Below are 23,903 nucleotides of genomic sequence, written 5' to 3'. Positions count from 1 at the left end.
GTATGTTTTTTTAGTTGGGATGATCTCATCACTAATGAGTATTTGATGCCTTTGTAATGCTCCTAATATACACATAGAACAGCTGGCACAGACTTTTTAAACAACCATGTTTGTAATCTCCTGGATGATCTCAAAGAACATTTAAATATAACAGGGCAGTTACATTGGAAGCTTTAAAGATAAACATTTTTTTCATAGAATGGCTGAGCAGTGTATAGTGGGTGATACATGGGGCTTTCTTTGCATTTATGGTGAACGAAAACTGCAGTTAATGGTCCAAGGGAATTTACTATACTATTAATAGTTGATAGTAAGCACAATAAAGAATTGGTAAATGAGAGTATACTCCTGTCCTTTATTTATGAATGTATTTTATTATTTTACTGTAGCCTTGTTGTCCAAAGAAAAGGGTGTTTGTGCTCAACAAGAACTCAGTCCTTTTCCAGCCAAGCCTGTGGCTCTGGTGGTAGGGCTGAGAGTAATGGGGCAGTTGAACTGCTCTGCCTGGATTCTCTCAGATTATGAGTCAGGTCTGTGTTGACGTCGGGGGGTGGGGGATAGGGGTGTTTATTATTCAATTGTTTGTATCCAGTAGAAAATGTTCATATCATGCTTCAGTTGATCAGTTGGGGGTGGTGGCTTTTCTAAAGCAGGACACAGTGAGGGTTATGCTTAACCAAGTGACTTCACTTGCAGTGTCATGTTGAGACTGCTTCTGCATTGTACGACCAGTCACAGATCTCATGAGATATTAGTGAAATAGTGGGTGTTAACTTCCATTCCCTTCCATGAAGTTAAACCACTGATAGGAAGAACAAGTTTCAACCTGGTTCCTGTGTGCTTATGTGACAGCTTTTGAAGTCCTAGAAGGGTCTGGTTTTCCCTGAATCATCATGATTGCTAGAGCAAACGCAGGGACCCGTGAAAGTGGGTGACAGGGGTAGTGGAACCTCCCTTTTTTGCAGCGGCTCAGGTTTGTACTAGGTCAAAAATAAATTTCCTCTTGCACAAGTAGAGTATTGAAGTATTGTTCAGGTATTTTGAGTAACTTGATCTGTGGTTCACCTGGTGGCACAGTTAGACATAACCACAAAGTAAAGCATAGCCTGTCAGAACTGGAACATGTGGCAACAAAACAATTTGATTTACTGGCATAGCTATACATCCTTACTCAAAAGTACATGAAAAACTGACAGAAGCACTTCTTTTGTTCATGTGACTTATGTAAACTGTATCCGTAAGAAGGGTTTCCCAGCTTAGCAGAGTTTCCTACAGTGATATACAATACATTATGAAAAGGAAATGCACCACTGTACAATGCAATGTTGAAACTTTCATACTTTTCCTATAAAAACTGTTGAATAAATGAGAGTCGTCAGCAGCCCTTGTCTGGGCTCTGAGCTGGAACCTTTCACACTTGGTGCTACACCTTGCATGCCATGGTGTAAGCAAGTGAAAGCTTGAAATATGAGCTTGTCTAAACCCCACCAAACCACATAATTTAATTGGGCCCTGCATTAGGTTCTTTGTCTGCTTGTTTTTTGTTTGTATTAAGATGCCATTTATTAAATATCTAAGTTTTGTCAGTCCCTAGCTCTTGTTCTTTTCCTCAAATCATAACCTGATATCACCTCCTAGTTATGAATATGTTGAAATGTGTCATTTGAATATTATTTTCTTCTACAAAAATGATAGTAATAATTAAAATATATATGTATGGGTATGTGAGATGCATAGCAGTGGCCACCTTCAGGCTGTTGTAAATTCCAGCAAACCAGATTTTACTGTCTGAACTGCCACCCCCAAGTGCTGACTCAATGATAGCTTTTACGTGTACCTTGAATGTTTAGCAGGAAGAGGTATTACTCATAACCCTCCCTGCTTCTTTTCCCCCCCTCCCCCCCCAGTTTTCTGGAGGACTGTTTGAAAGCTTGCAGAGCATGTGCGAGGCTCCTCAGACTGCTGACTCCACTGCAAAGTTACTTTGCATCTGTTAAGTTCCAGGATATTGTGACTGTTTTCTGAATAATGCTATCCTTTACCGATTGTACTTGAAAAGAAATTGTGCTGTTCTAAGTGTTGCCAAGTCACTTTGAAAGTCTCACTGTAAGATTTCTCACTGCTTACCCTGTATACAGGGCTGGGTTCGTCTTTGTTGAAAGGGAAAAAGCCATCCTGCTCACTGAGCTGTCTGCTTCCAGTTAAGTCGTGGGACAAAAAGCCTTCTTTGGTTAGCATTTTGTGAGTAGTTTTTACAGAATTTACCTGCCTTTTTTTTTTTCCTAAAGTCTTGTTTGTTTGATTGTTCAAAGAGGAGTAACTGGAGTTTTTGTGTATTGGAAAAGACAACAAATTGTACTCCATCACCGGCAGTCAGGTCCCCCATGTGTTCCCTGCCATCTGTAGTGTCAAGGGGGCTCTTGCCTTCTTCATGTAAGCCCTTAAATGGCAGTTGAACCCTTGCCATACAGGGAAGTGGATTTCAACACCTGTGGGGTCTCTGAAAGGGAAGTACTTCAGATGTGTGTTTGAACATTTTGTATTTTTGTGAAACCTGAGTCGGCTTTGAGGTTCCCTGAGACTTTTTTTCCATGCAGTGATGATACCAAGATACATGCCTTATAAATGCTGTGTTAGCATTGGGCACAAATGACTTATTTCCTGAGTTAAAACTCCTTTCCCAAACTTCCCATAAAAAAAAAGCAAAAGTTAATAAAAGATTATTTGAGGAGAAGAGCCATTGTGATTTCATATGGAGGCCATCTCAGTTCTCCTTTTATATCTGATGCTCACCTGGGAGTGTACACTGTACTTATGTCCAGAGCTCAAATTGTTTTCAACTTACTATTAGTTTTGAAAATGCATTTAACAGTTAACTGCCAATGTGCATGCTCCTTCTGGTTACAGCTAGCAAGCAGCTGGTCAGTACATTAAGGAAGTTTGGACTCAGTTAACTCTTGTAGAACCACAGCTCTACATTTTTTCAAATGCCCTTATAGAATTATAAGGAGAGAAATCCAGTAGGATAACAAAAGGGGCATGTACTTAATAAGCACGTACTCTGTGAGCAGGAGGAAATCAAGGAGGAGAAACTTCTTTGGTATTTTGGAAAGGAAGAAGGGCAGTAATGAGCGGGGGGTAAGTTGTTGCCTAGATAAAAAGAAAAGCAAGTGGTAGCGTTTAGTAAAAAACTCCTGAAACAAAACTTTACCTCAAGGCGAGTGGAAAGAGATACCTTAGTGAGTGATTAATTTCAGAGCTCTGGCTGATATTGCAGATAGCCTTTTGAGAGACATTTCCTAAGTGAGGAATTCTACTTATTTGTTGAGAATGATTTTGTTTCCATGTGGGGTTTGTTTACTTTCTAGTGGGATTCTGGAGAGCAGAAAAGAACCTCAAGGGTGCATTAGTTAGTAAGTATTTTATTTTATAATTCAATATATATTCCTTTATGTTAACTTTAACAGTTTTGAAAATCTCATTAGTGGACTTATTCTGTCAAAATTTACATTTTTAGTAATTGAAATCATGCTTATCCACTGATGCCTTTCTCTTTTCAATGAAGACAAGGCGCAAGTATAGGATATATACGGCCAGATCTTCTTACATGTGGCTGCCATCTGCGTGAGCTAAATTACTCCCTATGAATCAGGCGTACAATATGCAAGCTCTCTCTGTTCTCTATAAAGTTCTGCTCCCAAGTTGTTTAGAGTCATCCTTTCTCGCTCTCCAGTTAGTTCTTTCGCTGGCAAATCTCCCGTGGACCTCATCTGGATTCTTGCCTGATTAAGGACTAAGAGCTTGACCTTGTGAGATAATAAAACCCCAACATCCCCACAAGAATCTACACATTTCCCTGGGAGCTGAAGGCAGTGTGTGCTGCTAAAGTGTTCAGCGTGTATGCTGGGTCTAAGGTAATGATTTCAGGACTTGGCTGTGTTACAGTACACATACTTGCTGGCCCTAACTTGATTAAAGTAAGTTATTACCATTATTTGAATCCTCTGTGGAAAGGAAAACACATAGTCTCTCTGTGGATTTTGTGGCTTATTTAGAATGAATTTTCATTTTCTGAATGTGTATATAGAGATGTTCCTCACCAGAAAATTTCAGTTTATTGGTACTCATTTTTTAGGAGCTGCTTTCCTAAAAGCAGGGATCCAAGAGCAGATTGCTTTGGGAAGAGGCAGCCATGAAATTGTAAGAACTAGGAAGGGTCGTAACTGACTGTTACTGCACAGAGCCTTCCAAAATGCTTCACTGTTTCCTTAAAAGATTTCAGTATCTCCAAGGTTTTGTTAGAAACAAAGAAACACAACACTAATTATCACATCCCGGAAGAAAACACATTACCGAATTAGACCATATAATGAGATAATGAGCACAGTTGGGTAATGACCTTCAGCTCTTTGTGTGGATAATGCCCTTTAGACATTTTTTATTTTAACAGAGCAGACTACCTAAAACCAAGGCATCTGGTTTAAAAAGAAAAACAGAATTCCCACAGAACCTCACAGTTTCGAAGGGGAAAGAAATATGGAAATTCTCATGCAAACCCCAAATTAGCTTTTAATTTAAAACCAGGTGAGTGTATAATGCACTTGCAAATTTCTGACATAAGAAAAAACTGTTCTTTAGTGTTGTATTACTGCTTATAGGCTTCTCTCTGAATGCTATTGCACTTAGGCACAAAAGGGCTCTGAAACTCAATTTTAGGTTGAAAACATAACCTTTAAAAGACAAAAGTTTCATGAGTTGAAGGCTACAGCATAGCTACGGGATGCCTCCCAAGAAAATAAATTTCTGTTTAAAAGCACATGACAAACATAGGTAGTATTTCATTAAAGCAAGATTTGTTGAAAACAAATATATTTGTCACCTAAAAAAACTAGGTAGATTTTTGTGGTAAAGCTCTTTCAGTCTTTCGAGACTGGCACTTCTGTGTTTATAAACATTTTTTGGTGCATGTACTTTTTCTCCTCACCTATAATTGGCTTCACACAAGGTTCACAGGGCTGGGTGTCACTGTGATTGCACACTTGGTAGTTTCTGGTCGAACAAGATAACACTTGTGTGTTAACAAGCATGACGTGTTTTATCTTCTGGCAACATAGACTTCTGTTGTGATGACCTAGTGACACACAGTGTTTGTACAGATAGGAATAGCTGAGCTTGGGCGCTTGTAAATCAAGCAGAATGGATTTCTGTGGCTCAAATGATGCAGCCCAAAGATGTTATAATGAAAAAGAGGTATGAAACAAAGACTGGCAAAGGTGTTCTTGAACATGCCACCGGAGGGACACTGACAGCCTTTGGAGGTGGGCCCATGAAAACCTCATGAAGTTCAACAAGGCCAAGTGCAAGGTCCTACACCTGGATCGGGGCAATCCCAGGCACACCTGCAGAATTGGTGGAGAAGTGATTGAGAGCAGCCCTGTGGAGAGGGACTTGGGGGTGATGGTTGATGAAAAACTCAATATGAGCTGGCAGTATGCACTTGCAGCCAGAAAGCCAACCCTATCCTGGACTTCATCAAAAGGACTGTGACCAGCAGGTTGATGGAGGCGATTCTTCCCCTCTGCTCTGCTCTCATGAGATCCCACCTGGAATACGGTGTACAGTCCTGGTGCACCCAACATAGGAAGGATATGGAGCTGTTGGAGCAAGTCCAGAGGAGGCCATGAAGTTGGTAAGGGGAAGAACACCTCCCCTGTGAAGAGAAGCTGAGAAAGTTGGGGCTGTTCAACCTGGAGAAGGTTGTGAGGAGACCTCATAGCAACCTTCCAGTATCTGAAGGGGCCTGCAAGAAAGCTGGAGAGGGGCTCTTTACAGGAACTGCAGTGACAGGACAAGGAGTAATAGGTTCAAGCTGAAAGAGGGGCAGTTTAGGTTAGATATATGGAAGAAATGCTTTACTATGAGGGTGGTGAGACACTGGAACAGGTTGCCCAGAGAAGTTGTGGATGCCCCATCCCTGGCAGTGTTCAAGGCTAGGTTGGATGGGGAATTGAGCAACAAGGAGTAGTGGGAGGTGTCTTTACTCAAGGCAGGTCCCATCTAACCCAAACCATTCTATGATTCTGTGATTCTAAGGGGAGGGAGCATTTGTCCATTTTGCTGGCAACTGATACAAAATAATCTTTCTAGTCCCAATTTTCCTTAAATAATTCTGAGATTTTAATTCCAATAGAGTCTGTGAGTGTCTGTTGTTTGCCATGTGTGGCTAGTATTGTTTAAGGGCTGGATTACTGTGTTCAGGGAAGTGGAAGATCAGGCAGGGCATGGGGCACCTGCTGTACTGTGGCACTGGTCAGGTGTTGTATGATTACATATTCCCACCATCAGTTTCTCTTCCATTAAGTGTGTTTAAAAATAGGCCTATTTTATTTTTTATTTTTTTTTTAAAGGAAGATGTGAATAAACTTTGTGGTGTTTTTCATGTAAAACATTGAAGAGAACATGCTGCATTAGGTAACCAGGGTTAATTTGAAGTCTCACTTTAAAGCCACCAAATTATTTGCCTAAGGACAAGCTCACTTTATCAACTGGTAAATTTCTCTTGCCCTATAAATTAGTGGTAATAATGTTAACAAGTTGTAAAAGGGGAGAATATAGCTGTGGACCCACATTAGTGCAAACCATTTATCTTGAGTTCTAAGCTGCACTTTAACTAATAGTTACATGCTTAGCAAACCAAGGCCAAGCATTTCAAAAGTCCCAGATCCTCAACTTCTTGAAAGTATTCCAAAAAATATTTGTCTAGGCTTATGGACCTGGAATCTCTGGTTTAAGTAATCTTGCTTCAAGATAACTTCACTGTGATAATGGCCACACTGAGCTGTGGTGGAATGGCCTGTGGAGTAGTGGAAGGTGGCTTGGTTGTTTTTCACACTTCAGTATTAGCTTAACAGCTGAGTTTAATATGTAACATCACACTTTGAAAACGGGCTCTGTTTAGAGTGTGGTATAAGCACTGAGCTTGTTAAAATTCAGGTATTTTTTCTGTTGCTTCTGGTCAGCCTTTTTGTATGGATATTCAAAACAGATTTCTTAGGCCACTTGACCTCTGTGCTTGTATTCTACTCATCCTGTTGAGTCAGCCTTATTGAGAGGGCAAAGTTCAATTTCTTCCAGTTTAGGGAGGAAAAAACAAAGATGGTTTCTGCTTTTCATAATTATAATCCAAAAGCAGTTGACTTGAAGAGTGAAGAGCAGATCTGTTTATTTAGTTGTCTGAATATTAACAGTTTTATAGGAACAGCAGCATGAAAAAACCCACACACTTGATGTGGACAGATATTGTGCCCAGAAAACAAACCTCTGGATGTTACTGATGAGAAGATGTTTATTTTTATTTATTATTTAAGCCTGGGATTTATGAGATTGGTTAAAGCTGCTGTGACTGGTCTTGAATTGCTTACAGCTGATTGGAAGTTCAGGACAAATGTCCATGTACTGCATGGATGCAGGTACTACTGCATTGCTGTATGAGAATGAAAATACTGCTGCTTTTGAAGGGAAGGATTGGACATTTCAGATCATAAATTTCAGGTCTTTAATGGTTTGGGGTTTGGTTTTTTTTCCTTACTAGCTGACAAATGGTCGTTTCTCTGCTTTATGTTGCAAAAAATTCAGTGAGTGCAGAGCAGGACAGCATTTCACACTGATCCAAGAAGAGTTTATCCCAAGCTCTTCTACTTCAAGGTATTTATGTACAAGCAACCTCTTCTGGCTGGGGCCAGAAGACTTTGACTTTATACTTCCTACATATTGTAGGTGTCTCCCTGGACATACTGTGATATTTTAGGAAACCACCCTGTTGCATTAGCTATGTAGGTGAGGCTGTATGTGGTGTGATAAGTTATTTTAGGTATTCAGATAGGATGGTGGTCTTTACACATAGAATTTGCAGAGAAACTGTCTGCAATTGTTTTCAAATCCGTAGCATCTTGTATGCATGCATCTTGTCCCATAAAAAGATACTGTAACAGTAACCTGGGATGATAAGAATCTGTAAACCAAACAGGATTTACTTGGGATTTTTTAGTCAGAACAGTAAATAAAACTTCCTGATCCTCATTTTCAACTTTTTTTTAAATAGCATTTCCATTCCTACCCCTCACCCCCACTCTGAAAACTAGAGCTAAGTCTAACTTGGACTGAGAGCTGAGCTGGTAAAAAAAGCATTGGGTGACTCCTTCAGTCTTCTTGAAAAATTATTCTATCTGGATAAAAAGCGTTATGTTAATTCAATAAGAGTAAGTAATTTTATGGTATGTAAGGGACTGTGCCACGAGGTCCTAAATACACAAATGAAGTGACAATGTATGCTTTTAATAAATGACTAAACTCATTCAAACTTAAGACTTCTCCCACATCAGGTCTAATACTGCTACATCTAAGATGATTCTTTGCAGTGTAGCTGTAAATGCAGTTTCCAGGAGTTTAACACAGGAAGTGGAGATGAGAAGGTGAGAGGAGTGCTGCAGTGCAGTGTGGTTACAACTTAAAAAGGAGGTAGCTCCAGTCTTGCGTTCTATCTGAGGTGTTAAGTGTGGGCTTACAGGAACACTGGTTAGGGAAGCAATTTTAAGAGACCGTGAGTCATGACTGCAATGTCATTTCATTGTAAATGGTCATTTTAGTAGTGCTGAGGAAAGTAAATGAAATTCCTTCAGAAAAAGCTTTTATGTTCAAAAGCAACCATCTCTTGCATGCTCTTCAAATGTGGAACAAATACCTTTATAAGACTATATATGTGACTTTATATGACTAAGTGTGATTCGTTGTTCTCACTTTCACTGAATTTTTTGTCAATGTACAGATCAAATAGCTTTGGAGAATGTGTGTGTGTACATTTACGCTTGCACATATATGTATATGCATGGAACTTAGTGAGGTATTGCATGATGCCTTCTTGGTAATCAGAGCAGTTGCTAAGCTGTGATTTTTTTTTTTTTTTTTGTTCTACACTGTGGAAATATTTATTCAAAATGAAAATGCAGAGGGGCTTTTGAAAGTATTAGTTTTTGTTACTGTTGTGCTGATCTTGAACTAGAAGGAAACTGCATTTACACAATCAGCACATTTTCTAAAATCAGCAGTATCTCTTTCTAGGAAGGTCTTTGCATTCAGTCTGTGGTTTCATAAGCACAGTTAAATCTGGAGGCTCCCTACTGCCCACAGTAGGGACAGGGGTGCAGGTTACCCACTGCCCTCGATGGGAGCCAGCCTAGGTGCTCCCCGAGCCTTCCTCCCTGCTATCAAATGCACCAAAGGCCAACAGGAGCCTGCTTAGCTTGGGCTAGATTCCTATCATGTTAGTGAGTTGAATCAGCTCCTGGGGAAGGCAGATTTGATCATCATGAAAATAGGCATAAAGTAGCTGGAAAGTGTTGGTGGGAAGGAGAAGAGAGGTGAAGAGAATGAGACATGCTGGGTTTGGCTGTCTCGATATTGGATGATTCATCCTGTCTCATAAACCTACAGTGTTAGGTTTCATTGGTTTGTCATTACCTGTAGAATTAGCTGTGTATGTATGGGTCTACCATCCCGTGATAGACTTGTTCATTTGGGTCCATCCCCTTGTGGAGGGGGTGGCACACTGTGTGAGTGAAGCAAAGAGCCATGCCCTGGGTGCCAGGCACGGTGCTTGTCACCTGCCAACCGGCCCACCTGGTGCCTGGGGGCCTGTCCTGGGAGCTGGGCTTTAAAATGGTGACTATGGGGATTAGTTCACATGGGTAAGGCCTATTGCCATGATATTTTAAAGGGGCAGTTTATATCTCTACTGTAATGACACTTCTATTTTAAACAGAGAATGCAGTGATTTTTTTTTTTTTTATTTTTGCAATTACTTCCCTGTCTTGGGGGTTAAAATAACTTTGTAGCCGACCTTGCTACATGGCAGGGAATTGAATATTTGGTAATAAGTATTTTAAATAATGGTTTAAAGATGTGGACTTTAGAAAACACTCTTTTGTCTGGATCTGCAAGATGTCATTTGACACTGTTTACACAACTTAGGCAGATGCCTGTGGATCTGTATTAACATATTATATAAGCTTATTATTTAGCTTAAGATAATCAAGTCTATATGGGATTTACAGTATAATATATATATATTTTCCAAGGAGCGTGAAAACTCACATGATACAGGATTTTTTTATTATTTTAAACAAAAATGTCACCATGGGATAGATTTTTGGGGAAGAATTGGCATATATGGAAATAGTGAAGATAAATGCTTCTAAAAGCCCAAATTAGGTCAGCTGCTCACAATACTCTAGAATCCATCTGCACATATTTTCTTTTCTTCCCAAGTTTTTCCTTTATTTTTTGATTTTTGGTGTACTATCACTTTAAGTTAAATTGAGGGGAAATTTTAAGCCAGAATAAAGAGTGACTTTGGGTAATTATTTCATATTTAGATAAAAAACAGGGGGAAAAGTACTCAAGTAAAAATTTTTCAAGCCACGTTTTTGAAAAACTTGATGGCTGGTGGGATGTTCTGTACTTGGATAGTCCATGACCTGCTCGGCATTGTGCTAATTTCTGTCCCTTCATTTAACACCAAATGTGCCTAGAGCTCTCCTGTTATCTTTTATCTTTGCTTAATTGATGAAAAAAAATTATTTTATTGCTGATGCTTAGTGAAGGCTACTCTGATTGACTTCTGTTCATAATAACTTGGAAGTGTGGGCTTTCTTTGTCTTCTGTAGCGATATGTAGGTGCATAGTCAGCCCTCAGAATTTTTCAAGGACCACCATGCACCTTATCTATTAGACTTTTTATTGAATTTGATATAAAGAAAAATGTGGTTATGCAGACCACTTACAAGCAGCTGAGCTGTCAGTGACCTGTGGACCAGTGCTATCTTGTGTTTATAACCCTCACTGGAGATTCAGATGAGGCTCGAGCTGTCTCCAGCACCAGCCTCTTTCAGCCAAATTGTCTGAAACACCTCGATGAACTTAGAAAAACATTTGACAGCATTTATCTTCATGACTTTCAAATAGGGGAGTGTGGACACTGTTTCCCTGTCCAAGGGGATGCTGTCCTTGAGTTCAGGACAGAGCAAGGTCTTTGTAAGCATTCCTCAGCACTGGGGCCAACCTGGTGTTTTCTCCTCATCTTCAGGCACAGAACCTTGAAAAATTTGGAGCACAGTTAAAACCAAACTAGATAATAAAATTGATAAGTCTAAAGAGAAAACCTGTAGCAGGGCATATTTCGGGATTGTTTTCCTTGCTGACCCTACAATAGAGGCTGAACAGTTGGTTAACCCAGTGGGGGCTGGGGAACAGTACAGTAGATTTTGCCTTTTTTTTTTTTTTTTCTTTTCTCTCTCTTTGGTGTATCTCTTTTTATATTTTTTGCGACAAGACTGCAACTTTTATGTGTTTTGTGGAGGGAAGTTTTCTCTTGCTTAAGCACTTGATAAGGATCAGTTTTCAAGCTCTGTGCAGACGTTTAGTGATAGTGAACTCATCCTTAAAGGGTCAGTTACAGGAATTCAGCCTTCAATTGAACTTGTAATCTTGTTATTTTTAATTAGGAAAAGGTTGGTACTCTTTCATTTATGGAACTGTCTTCCCCAAAACCTTTTTTTCTTCCCTTTGGCTTTTGCTGCTTTTGAGACCCCCACTGCATTTGATGGGACTCTAAGGCAAGCAGTTGCCAACTGCTGCAGCTGGAAGCCAGAGTAACAAAGAAATGTTTCTTTATTTTATGAAAGGGCTGTCCACTGATGAGGATTTTCAATCCATGTGCAGCTGAGGAGATGGGAAAGGCAACCCCAGCATGTCCCGGTCTGGCTGGCAGCACGCGAATCACGAGTTTCAAAGCGACTGCTCTCATTCCGGCTCTGCGTCCAGCAGCGGTGTTTATCAGATCTTCCTGACATACAGTGCTGAGCAGATGTTCCCTTTTTTAGTATGAAGTGATGTTTCTGACGTGCTAGCTGAAATTAGGAAGGGCAAAGCTTATGAAGTTTTGTGCTTGAGTAACGCACCAATATATTAGCACAGAAGGGCTTCTGACAGGCAAAACCAAGGGGAGGGAAAGAACTAAACCCCAAACCAAGAACTCCTCTCTGTCTGCTTTTCTCTGGGTGCCCGGTGTTGCAAGCAGGGTCCACATAGTTCAGTACTGGCCAAGGATTAGAAGCAGTGACTGCTAGCCTGTTCTCCCAATGTGCTAGTCACAAATGACAAGTCTCCTGTGCAGCCCTGGGCCCAGTGGTGAAGTTAAAGCAGAAGATGATTACATGGAAGTTGCTGTTGAGCTGAAAGCTGTACCATCTGGTCCTCTGCATCTCTGGGGCTGTCAAAAAGATATCTTTGAAAGAACATCACCTCTCTCTCACTCTCCAGATGTGCATGCATCCATATGCACCAGCATCCAGAATTCAGTATTCCCTCTCTGAAGACCAAAATATGACCTGCACATAATCCAATTGACAGATAAAAGCAGGAAATCTTATTGAAAGAAGATCCCTTTGTATGTAGGTGTAGTGAATGCCAAGTATGATGAAGGTGAGGGGACTACAGAGGAACAGTTTAATGAAATAATAGCAGTTGCATACAAAAGAAAACAAATTACAGATAAGTTTAGCAGAGTTGTGGAAAGGAGCTCATAGACAGGGGGAAAAAAGGCACCAACGGAGCCCCTGCAAGTTCAGTGTGTCTGTGTATGTGAAGAAAAGGAAGCAGTTTGGGCCCAGATAAAAGAAAATAAATAAAAGGAAAATTTTGACTATGCTTTTACTTTGGAGCTTGGATGTCCTATCAAAAGTAATGCTAATGTTATGAATTAAAGGAAAATCTGTTAATGGTTTGTAGAATTGTGTAATATTGTAATTGTTTAGGAATGTTTGTCTAGTGTCTTAATAGTTTCAGTAAAAGCAATTAGAAAATTTTCTAAATTACAAGAGTAGCTATCAACTCTGTGGTGGGTATTCCCCCCTAACCAGTTAACAGAAGGCACCTCTGGTCTCTCCTGATCTCATTGAGGTTGCTGTCATTAGTCATCAGATAAGACTTTGGATATAAACTCTTCACTGCATGGTAGTGCCCCTTGGACAACCAATACGGGCAAAAGATGGCTGCACGTGTAGTTCCAAATAGAATTCAGTAGGGATCAAGCATGTGACAGCCTCTTGCCATTCTGAAAAACTGCCATGGGATATTTTTAATTGTTCTGATTAAGAAAAGGAAAAAACCCCAAACTGAACAACAAAATCTGCCTAAATCTGCCAAAAATCTTACCCCTACCCCCAGTCTTGTGTAGACATTCTGTAACCTATTACTGTCTGTTTGGATGCCTTTATTTATACCTATTAATGCTGCCTGAGATGGGATTCCAGCATTTCCTGTGTTGGTTCAAAAATCATTAGAACTTGTATCAGCACTTTTAAGAGTACCCATGAGTATACAAAGAATTGAAGTATACATTTGCAATTTAAATAGGCGATATTTTGCTGAGAGTGACTCGGAAGACTTGTTTTCTTAGATAAGCACAGGATGCTCAGCTTTAATCTGTGTTTTCATGTGTGTTTTTGTGCATGCTCTTTGCTGAATTCCTGTGTGGCTGATTGTGAAAGTAAGTATGGTTCTCTCTTTTTACCTTCTGAAACTGATTTTCTGAAATCTGGAATTTCCTTCTCTGTAATCTTAAATTTACTCATTTTCAGGAATACAGTAACAACAGTAGTGTGGTTAGGATGGTTTGAGGAGTTTCAATACTGGTTTATTGAAAATACAATGTTTTTGAAACCTGTGTTAGTTATTTTTGCTCTGAGCAGGCGTCTAGTTTTTATAGGTTTGGAGTTTTTTTCCCTTTTGGCCCTAATACAGGGCTCTCATGTAAACCAAGCAGAATGCTTCCTGTCGTTTTCTGATAAAAAGCGCACTTCCATTCATTGTTTCCATGCAACTTCCTATCCTTTCTACGGTAAAGAGGGATAAATCTGAGACAATTTATGGACTATCTCTGGGGAAAAGAGACTTTTACAACCTAAAATTTGAATGCTGTTGGGAATAATGAACAAGGAATGTTAGAAATAGTTTGTTTGTTCATTTCTTCCTCTTTGTACAATCACTGGGCTGAAGACAACTTCATCCATTAACAGTGATGCAAATGGAATGCAAATTGGTTTCTCCATTAAGGCTGTTAAGGCACAATGATTATTTGGATTTTAGGTACTGCTTGTTATCTGAAATAATTCTATATCTTTTACAATCTTGGTACAAATTTGTGATGAAAGTTGGGTTTCTGGCATAGAGCCATGTCTGAGGGGTGGGGAAGCCCTTATTCTGAGTAACATTGACCACTGTTTAAAAAGGGATGGTCCTTCATGGGACATAAGATGTGATTGAAATTTGTCTGTTTTCTACTACTTGAGGATAACAAAGGGAAAAACTAAACAACCCTTTTTGGTGGACTACTTTGTGTTCAGTTCTTTGGCATGGAAAACAGAAATTGTGCTTTCTGGGTTTATTTAAATGAGAGTCAATGCATTCATGCTGTTCTGTTTATAGGGATTAAAAAGATACTCTTATGTTAGTGAAGTGTTTTCCAAATACTTGCCTGGGAGAAGGAATGGGAAGAGAGAGAAAGCATATGTGGATGAATTTGCACGTTCAGGCATGGAAATATAGTAGAGAAGAGTTCCTGTAAGCAGCGTTTTGCTGCAAACCTCAAGAGAAGGTAGGGCTCTGACAGTACTTCTGGTCAGAAAAAAGTACAGCAGAGGTTACATAAAATGTAGCTCTGTGGTAGAGTACATCTGCTTTTGAAAGACTTCTTTGTTTTCCAGGTGCAGATGTTTGTTTTCTAAGATTGTGCCTCACGGGTAGCAGTGTCTTGAGATTGTGCTCAGCGGATGTTAAACCAAACAGGTTTTTCATTCATTGCCTCTTCTGTTTAATTAGCTTAATATGTGTATAAATAAGACAGCGATAGTGTCTGTTTCTTTTGTCAAACAAGATAGTGACTGATTGACTTTGCCTTGCTTGCTCAGGTATTGAACTGAATTTTTCTGTATAACAAATGAATTTGACTTTGACCTTTACAATTTTTCATTAAATGGATAGTTTAAGTACAATTCATATTTTTTAAGTAGCAGTACATTGCTGCACAAATTGAGTTTTATTTGATAGTTAACCTTTCTAATTGAACTTGCATCAATTTTATGTCCTGGTAAGGACAAAAGATAATAGAAGCTTGTTTTTTAAAAAGTGGGAGAAAGCATTCCTGCTTTCAAAATGTAATTTGAATTTTTTCCTGCATGGGAAACAAAAAAGTGTGGTTTGTGCAGGTAACACCTGAGGTTAGATCATCTCTGCTAAACAGAGGAGATAAATTTTGTGCTTTTACCAGTGTCTAGGAGTGGGAGTGGATATTTTGCAACAGATGCACCGGAGAGGCAAAAAAGATTATTTTGCTTAGAAGGAGAAAACAGGATGAGTTTGTACCAAGCAGAATAGCAACCCAAAAAGGTGTGGAGCATGTCATCTACAGGTGTGAATAATTCCTAGTGGGCAGGCAGAAGATGCTCGATAGTCTTTACTGTGTATATTTCAGATTAAGTGTAATCTAATGTGTTGAAACATCTGAATAGTTTGGTCCATACGTGGAGTAAGTCTGGGCAGAGTCCATGATAGTGGAATGACAGTTAATTGGGGGATGGTAGTTGTGGATAGAGAAAACATGGAGTGAGGGTCTAATTGCAACGTAGCATTAGCAGTGGAAGTCAGTCTAAAGGTGAAGTATGTAGGGTAATGCATCTTTTTAGGGAATAGTTGTGTTTTTTCACGCTTGGAGAAAGGGAAAAGACGCAGGGATGGTGCCATGAAGTTGCTGGAGATTTCTGGGCTCAGAGCACTGGAATGGGAAATCTTTGCTGTGTTTTTGCACAAACACGTGTTTTTAGTTAGTACAGCTTGTGTATATTAACTCCTTCTACAACCAAGTGTTGCCATCTGTACTGAATATCTCTTGAGGATATATTTTTCCTCTTCTCAGTTTAAGTTTTACAGCTCACTCATTTCAAATAGATATCTGTGGAGTCTGGTATCTTGGGTGTGTTGGTTGGTTGGGTTATTTTTCCAAAATAGCCAAAATCAGTCCATGTCCGTGAATCTTTTCCCTGCAGTTTTAAACCTCTGCCCTTTGCCCCAATGGTAATTCAGTCAAAAGTAGTTTCACCATGAAATATATGTGCTTTTTTTCTGACAAGAAACCTATGCTAGACGTGACAGAAAAAGAACTAAAAAACTCCACTCTTTAAAATTTATTTCTTAAATATAAAATATCAGAATTGCTTTTTTTCTTTGTCAGAACAAGTCTAAAACCTTGATTACTCCCATGCATTTCTGACTACGTACTAAGGCAGAAAAGTGATATGGAAGCACAACGAAGTTTTGTTTCAGTAAATTTCTTCCTCCTCCTTACCAGAACTATGGCAGACTAGCAGCTGTGTTATTCTGCATCACTTGTGCTGTGTTTCGCCTGAGTTGCAACTGCTGCCATGAGTTGTATAGAACAAGAAAAGTGTAATGCTCTCCTCCCCAGCCGAATAGTGTGTAAGATACAAAAATAAATAAATCAATAGTAGATTTGTACAAATATAAAGATGACTTTAGACAGTCATCCTTTACTTTAGTCTTCCCCTTGGCCTGTATGAAGGTTCAGTGTTCTCTACCTGCTTCTTTTTTATGGTGGTCACACTTATTCAGAGAGGAAACTTGTGTAATCCAGGATTAGTCTTGGGCAACCCAGATCCTTCTTGTTGCAGATCATGGTGGAGGTCTTCTCTTTTGAGAAGAAACACTGCAGTTTCCTCTATGCTGCTGCCTCTCAACACAATGCAGTGTAATATTTCCTACCATCTGATCTTGTCTTTTCCATCTCTCAAGGCTGCTTGCCAGAATTGACTGATCACGAGCAGAGATGTCTTGCCCAAGTGCTGGCTTGGGAGTGTGATGCTATTTTTTCATGGTCCTCTATACTGAAAGCTGCTCTTCATATTAATGATGGAGGTTGTCCATTATCCTCTATACCATTTGAATTACTAGGACTTTGGCTTTCCAGGTGGTCTTTTGTCAATGGGCATGCAGGAAGGAATTTGGTAGTTACTGTTAGAAACCACCCATGGTAAATAAGTAGTAATGACTTATATTTTCTCTTTGAATGATAGGCGTCACTTCTCTCTGTAAAGTCTTATTTGCCTCAACCCTTGAGTATATTTTTTTGGTATAAATGCTTGCCTCAGTGAGAAACCTTTTATGAGAAGAAGACTGTGTAGGTGGTAACAATTATTCAGTGTGGAACAGTGTCCCTTCGCCCATGCACTTGCATCTATAGAAATGAGTGGCGAAGGTCATAGGAAGAAGTTATTGCTGAGACTTGCACAAGTGTTCCATGGAGCTTTTGAGTTCAAGGGAAACTAGCTTCCCCTTCCCTTTGTCATTCAAAAGGAGGTTTGAGGATCCTGTCTTTTTTTCTTTTTTCTTGTTTCAGTCATCATTGTTACTAGCTAATATAAGAGAATGCTCTTAAATTAACCTTCTCCAAAAGAACTTTCGTGCAAGTCTGTCATTTGGGCATACTGAAATCTCTGCTTTAGTTAGCCTCTTCCACATCTTAATGTGCTTTTCAGCATATAAATTGATGAATTCTAGCAGGATCTACAGTAATTTATATTACTTTGTACCTGACAGCATAGAGATCCCTGGTGTTCCTCAAGTCTGGATTTTGCCTTTTTTGTCTTTATATATAATGACTAGATTTGTGTCATTCCCTCATTCAAAAATTAATTAGAATAAATCTGTCCTTTTTCTGAGGAGTGTTATATCCCATTGGTGTGGCTTGTACCCTCTGGTATGGCATAGGGGAACCATGCTAGTGTGCTGTGGAGCCCCCAGCACAGATTCACTCAATTTGCAGGAGCTGCTCACAATTTTCAACTGACAACACTGTAGAAACCACCATGGAAATACAAGAGAAAGTACATTAGCCTTTACTATTTGAATAAATCCATCACAGTTATGTGTTGGTCTTGGGTTGTTGTATTATCCCCTTTAGTGTCTTACTCCCATTTTTGCTACCTTCTTACAGCAGAACACATGTTGTTCATTAGTAGCATAGATCATATGGGAAACAAGAATGTTGAAGTTGTATTGAATACGTTCCAGGTGTTAGTATCAAACAAGGTTGGGTCTGCATTGATTTCCTTTAAAATATTCTTATTATTTGGAAGTGAAAAATAATTCAATACTGAATGATTGTCTAGAAATCTGAATTCACAAAATATTTGCCATTGTAAAACACATACCTAATAATTGGTTCACCTGCTTTCCATCTTCTAAAGGCATTAAGCAACTAAAATTTGATTGTGGTAGGAGCCAGGATTTGCTAACAAGATTAAGTGGTTACATGCTCCAAAGTTAAACAAAAGCCCAAGGATAGCTGTGTGTGTGCACTTATATTCTCAGCAGAGAAGGCGTTAAAGGCGTATGACCACACTAGAATGGATAAACTGGGAGATACCTTTGACTCTTTAAGTGCCAGTTTGATGGGGATGGAGATGCAGGAGAATATCTGTACATGTTTGGAGCTGAAGAGGCAATCTTGGTGTGTTAATCGGATGAACTGGCCCTAAGGTGTTGATGATAGTGAATTTTGGCAGGATGTTGGTGTCTCTGATCCAGATGAGGTTGGCAGGAACAAGGTGTGGGGCTGTAGGAGGAAGCTGGCAAAGCCCAGTCTGGGGGGTTTGTGCAGGGCAGAGCAGTGGAACAATAAAACCTAGGCAAGATGAGGTTGTGGTTTCATGCTGGCTTTCAAATATAAGTAGGCGATGTGGAGGTGATAAACAATCAGATTAGTAGTGTCATATAGAGGGCTTTCTGTTTTTTTCAGAGTGGTAAATATGCATTTTGTAGGATTTAAACTACATAGAAGTAACTGGCTCTCTAGTCAGAGGAAGCTGGCAGGAAGGAAGGAGGATAAGGAGGAGGGGTCTGTGAAGGAGCCAAGAGCTGTTAATTTGGATAGAGGAGAGCTCTTGCTGCTCCCGCTGCAGTGACAGTGCCTTGTAGCAACATCTACCTTTCTTTGACTGGGGCAGGTCTGCAGGTATGGTAGGAAGGGCTGGAAAGAAATATGGTTAGTGAATTTTGAGCAAAAAGCTCCAGCATTGCTGGAGTGCAGGCAGCGTAAGAATAGACTAAAATACAGCATGAACTGGGAGATGGTGGCAGAAGGAGCTGTCTTGTGCTATGTACAGGCTGAGCATTCAGTGGACTTCATGATCTAGAAGTAATTTTTCCTTTCACTTGGCGCTACCTCCAGGCATGTCAGTGTATGCTGGGCATGGCACTACACCCAGATTAGTGATTGGGCAAATACACGAATATCAGCGTGTGAGGATTGTGGATTGGTACTGCCAGCATGCTTAAGAGAAATAGTGTTCGCGAGAGTCTTGAGTTCCTAGAAAGAGTAGTATAGGTCCAGAACAAAGCTACACAGGCAGCTGTGTGAAACTTGGCAAAAATGTCACAGCTGGAGAAACCTCTCTGTTATTTACCCCACCAACATGCCTTGTGCATGGGCAGTATTACAGCTCTGTGGTCTGACTGCAGTGGAGCAGCCTCCAGGAGATACTCTGATCTTCAGTTCAGATTTCAAGGGCTGTATCTCAGTCACTTAGGAGGCTGGTCTGAAAGCAGCTCTATCAAATGCAGTAGCTCCCTGAAAACATTGGTTTCTTACACTGAGCAGTTTAGAGCAGCTCTGTGCACCCCTTTCCTCAAAACAGAGCTGCTGGAGGTGGGGTGGCCCAGGCCAGCAGGGTATGTGGCCAGACACTGTGCAGCTGCACTGGTGTGAGAGCAGGCCTACAGCAGTGAGCCCTGCTCAGGACTGGGACAGCACATGGGCTCACTGCCAGCAGAGTGACAGAGTTTCTGCTGGAGATCTGGCCCCGTCCTGCCAGGGTGGAGTGCAGGCAGAGGAGGCATGCCTTGGTCCACCCATCGCTGTGCACATAAGCCTGGCTGCGCTTGGTTATCCGGGATGTGAACTTCTGCTCCCTCTGGGAGTGTTTCCATCTTGCATGTTGAGCAGAACAGAAGACTTTGAAAGAGGGATTTAACACACATTTGAAGTGCAGGCAAGGGAGACAGAGCCTGAATGTACCAGTCACCATCATCTTCATGTAGATGAGTCATTGTAGGAAGTGAAGGGAATATCCAGATGTCTTCTCCACTTATATGGTAAATTTGTTCAGAATAAATACCAAATGAAGGCTGGAGAGGAGGATTTGTAGATGTACTGCATTGAAATAGGTGTTCGCAGGGAAATCAGAAAGGAGGTATTAGCTCTTTGTCTTGAACCTTTGCTAAGGAAAACTCACATTTTTGTCAGCAACTCCATTTCTGGTTTTGTTCAGTCTTACACCTTGTTATCTGTGTGTGTTATGTGTTATGATTGAAGCATCTTAAACATGAACTCCATTCTGGTCTGCAAGAAACAATTCAATGAACAAGTGTTCCTTGGCACTCTGTTTGCTCCCTAGCTCAAGAAATCCTTGTGCAGTTTAGAAAAGCTTTTTGTGCAGGTTGTATAACATGGTCTGCTGCAGGACTTACACATTAGTGGCTGGGCTAATTGGTTAGCAGGGTCTCTGATCTGGTCCTGTACATCAGGAAAATGTGGCCTCTCTACTGGTTGTGTTATTGTTACAAATTCTAAATATTTCTTCAAACATTACAAAGAGCAGCTTTTTAATGGATTTCTTTTTTTTTTTTGGTAAACTGAGTACCATTACTTGGACTGGTCCCATTTTGTATGCGTATTCTTTAAAAGGATTTAAATAAAAACCAAAAAAACCTCAAGTCCTCCAAGCTGGTGGTCAGTGCTACTGCCAAGCTCCTCATTTAGAGAGCAGAAAGTTTGTTTATGCTCTGTACCCCAAGCACAGGCATGCGTAATTTATGCCTTGAGTATTGCCTTTACAAATATTCCTGCTCTGTGGGAGCTGGGAGGATATGTACTATGCACTGGTGGGTTTCAGGAACGGCCTGTTTGGCAGGACAAGGCACACATGGCCTGAGGCACTGCAGAAATTTCCCTGTGCTCAGGGGCTTTGCTTTTTCCAGATAGTCTGGTTTAAGATGGTCTCTTTGACTTCTAAATAAATGCCCAGCTGCAAACTCTATCTTGAAAAAACTGTTTTTAACCAATAAAGTGTAGGTCAGTGCTAATATAATTAAACATACGTGTACACCGAAGTCAGATGATCTCTAGTGCTACAATATCTGGCTCTAGACTTGACAAAACCAGAACTCTGCCATTTGATCAGCTGAGGATTTTCTTTAATTTTGAACTTTTTTCAAAAGAAGCATTTTACTTCAATTGCAGATGTACGCTATCTGGAAAAAAAATATGCTTCGAGCTTATATTTCCTTTTTATGCCTGGCAGCCTCTAAACTAACTGGTTCATGTGAGTCTAATTCTTATCAGAGTGACTTTAGTGCAAATTAGGGGTTAAGTCAATTATGTTCTCCTGTGACCTTCTGGATCAAAAACATGCTGTATCTGTTACTGTCAGGGGTGGGTTTGAGCAGTTTTGGAAAAGCAGGGCTGCATTTCATAAATATTTGTCTTGATTTAGTTTCCTGAGATATAGTTTAAATGTAAACTGCTCTGTATGTTTCAGCTTTTGCGCTATCTTGCTATATCACATCACACAGTCTCACGTACTATATAAGAGTATGGCACTACATCATGCTGTGGTGATTATTTGAAAGGGCGGTGTACACTCTGTTTTGGACTAGATATCTCTTATCAGTGTAGATAATTGCTGTCAGACACAAAATAGGCTCAGTAAACAAACATTTCATTTTATCGTGTGACAGATGCCTGCTGTTTTGTACAATGTATTTGAACGACGTTCACTATAAATCAGCACTGCTTCAAAAGCAGCAAATCCAACTCGCCCAAATCCTTCCTGATGTAATTACCTTTATAGTAGAGATTAACTTTTCATTGTTATATACACATGAATGCATTTTTCAATGTTTGGAGATAACAATGTCTGACATAAACAAATAATTCACATCTAAGACAAACCAGTTCCTCTGACTTCTATCACTGGTGATAGTTTGTTTTCTCCTTGGATCCCTCCATGGTAACCAAAAGACTACCTTCAGTTTTGGAATTCATACTTGAAATTTAGACTTTCAGAGAGAAATAAACCAATGAGTTAGCATATTCAGGAGAACTTGAAAGGGCAACAGGAATAAATGTCTTCATTTTGTGGAGAACGAACACGAAGCTTCTGCTTCTGTTCCTGTGGGTCTTCTGAACAAAAGGATCATCATTATTTGAGTGTAAATGATGTACTGCTTTTTTTCTCCAAATAATGTCTATCTATGTCTTCCTCTGCAGGTCCTGTGCCTCTCAATGAATGTGTCTTATCGCCTGTTAACAATTCACATCCAGTCCATGCCTTATTGGAAAGTTTTACAGTCTTATCTGGCTGTGCAAGCCGAGGCACGACGAGCCTGCCACAAGAAGTGCACATCCTCAATCTCAGAAACCCTGAGGAGGGTCTTGGCCATCATGAAAGAGAGGTAAAGGGGAAATTACTTTTTGTCCTTGGTGACAAGTGTGTCTGCAAATGGCATTGTTATACATTCATTTGCTGAATAAAGTTACTTCTGAATTGTCACCAAAATACTGCGAAGAACTATGTGCAATTTGCATGGATATTGTCCCTATGCTTTGCATGTCGTGCAAGTAAGCTGCTTCCATACCCAGTCAGCCTCTCAATCACCTTTCACAACCGTGAAGTATACTTAAAAAAGGTGGTGGGGTGGGCAAAGGAAATAAGAAACAGATTTAGATCTCCAACAGGCCTTTGCAGAATTGGCTGTCTTCAAAAGCAGATCGTTTACCTAAATGTGTTGTAAATTAACATAAATACCTTTGGATCCCTGCCATGACCACTATATACAAATACTGAAACGCAGATTCTTTTACCTCTGTAGTGCAGCCTTAATGCTTCACTGAGGGGGCATTGCTTACAGAAAGCAAGTGTTGCTGACTATGGTAGTCCAATTACTTTTGTGTGTGTGTTGCACTCAAAGGGACTGGCCAGAACTGTAACTGTTCTGAAAGCAATAGAACAAGAAGAAAATTTTTGGTTTTAAGTTATGCCATACTGTTGTTTACTCTAAAAACACATCAAAACAGAATGCCAAAGTACAAAGAAAACATTGCAGGCTATGACAGCTGAGCTGCTTAGTTCATATTCTTACAGTATTACACACACAAATCCTTAGTACTGTGTCCTGTGAGAGCAATGTGTGTACACAATTAGGGAATTTGTAACGAGAGAGCAAAGATGCTGATGTAACAGGGATATAATTGAAAATGGACAGAAGAGTGCCCTTGCTGTGGGAACATGGTATCGGGGGAATTTGTAACTTCTTAGTTACTAAAGGGTGCCCAGGGATGGGATGAAGCAGGCTGCAGATGGAGCTTGTACCTCCCAATCAACTGCCAAGTGCACATTTGCATAACCCCAAATTTCCCCCTGGTGTGGTGCCGCTGGCTCTGCTTACGTCAAAGGGCAGTTTCTGCAGCTGTGTGCACGCAACGTGAGCGAGTCACGCACACACGAGGGTGCAGGCTGTGCCCCTACTGCCTAATCAGCTTGACAGAACGGTAGATTTAAATATTTGGCTTTGAATAAAAATACTTGCTGTCAAGTAGAAAGAGGCTGCTTGTGCCTCCTCTAATGTGCTTATGGTAAGAAAGCAGTTTGCCTGAAGCTGTCTTGTCTCTGTACTTCAGGGATACACCGAAGTCTAGGGCACAGAATATATTTCAT

At 40.2% G+C, this 23,903-nt stretch overlaps 1 protein-coding gene across 5 annotated transcripts in view; it reads left to right on the top strand.

The window, feature by feature from the left end:
- TGFBR3 (transforming growth factor beta receptor 3) overlaps positions 1-23,903 on the top strand; it is a 116,189-nt gene that overhangs the window by 28,184 nt on the left and 64,102 nt on the right. For 4 of the 5 annotated variants that reach the window (XM_051802562.1, XM_051802581.1, XM_051802552.1 and 1 more), the window contains exon 3: positions 22,457-22,641. In XM_051802562.1, the coding sequence (XP_051658522.1) occupies positions 22,457-22,641 (185 nt within the window). Of the gene's footprint in view, positions 1-3,368; positions 3,414-22,456; positions 22,642-23,903 lie in introns of all 5 variants that reach the window. The other variant, XM_051802592.1, reaches the window with a different exon arrangement.

The sequence above is a fragment of the Manacus candei genome, unplaced genomic scaffold (assembly GCF_025592945.1).
Source record: "Manacus candei isolate 608988 ecotype Guabito, Panama unplaced genomic scaffold, ASM2559294v1 h1tg000005l, whole genome shotgun sequence".
Taxonomy (NCBI): Eukaryota; Metazoa; Chordata; class Aves; order Passeriformes; family Pipridae; genus Manacus; species Manacus candei.
Note: the sequence above shows the minus strand (reverse complement) of the source record. Positions and strands in the feature narration are given on the sequence as shown.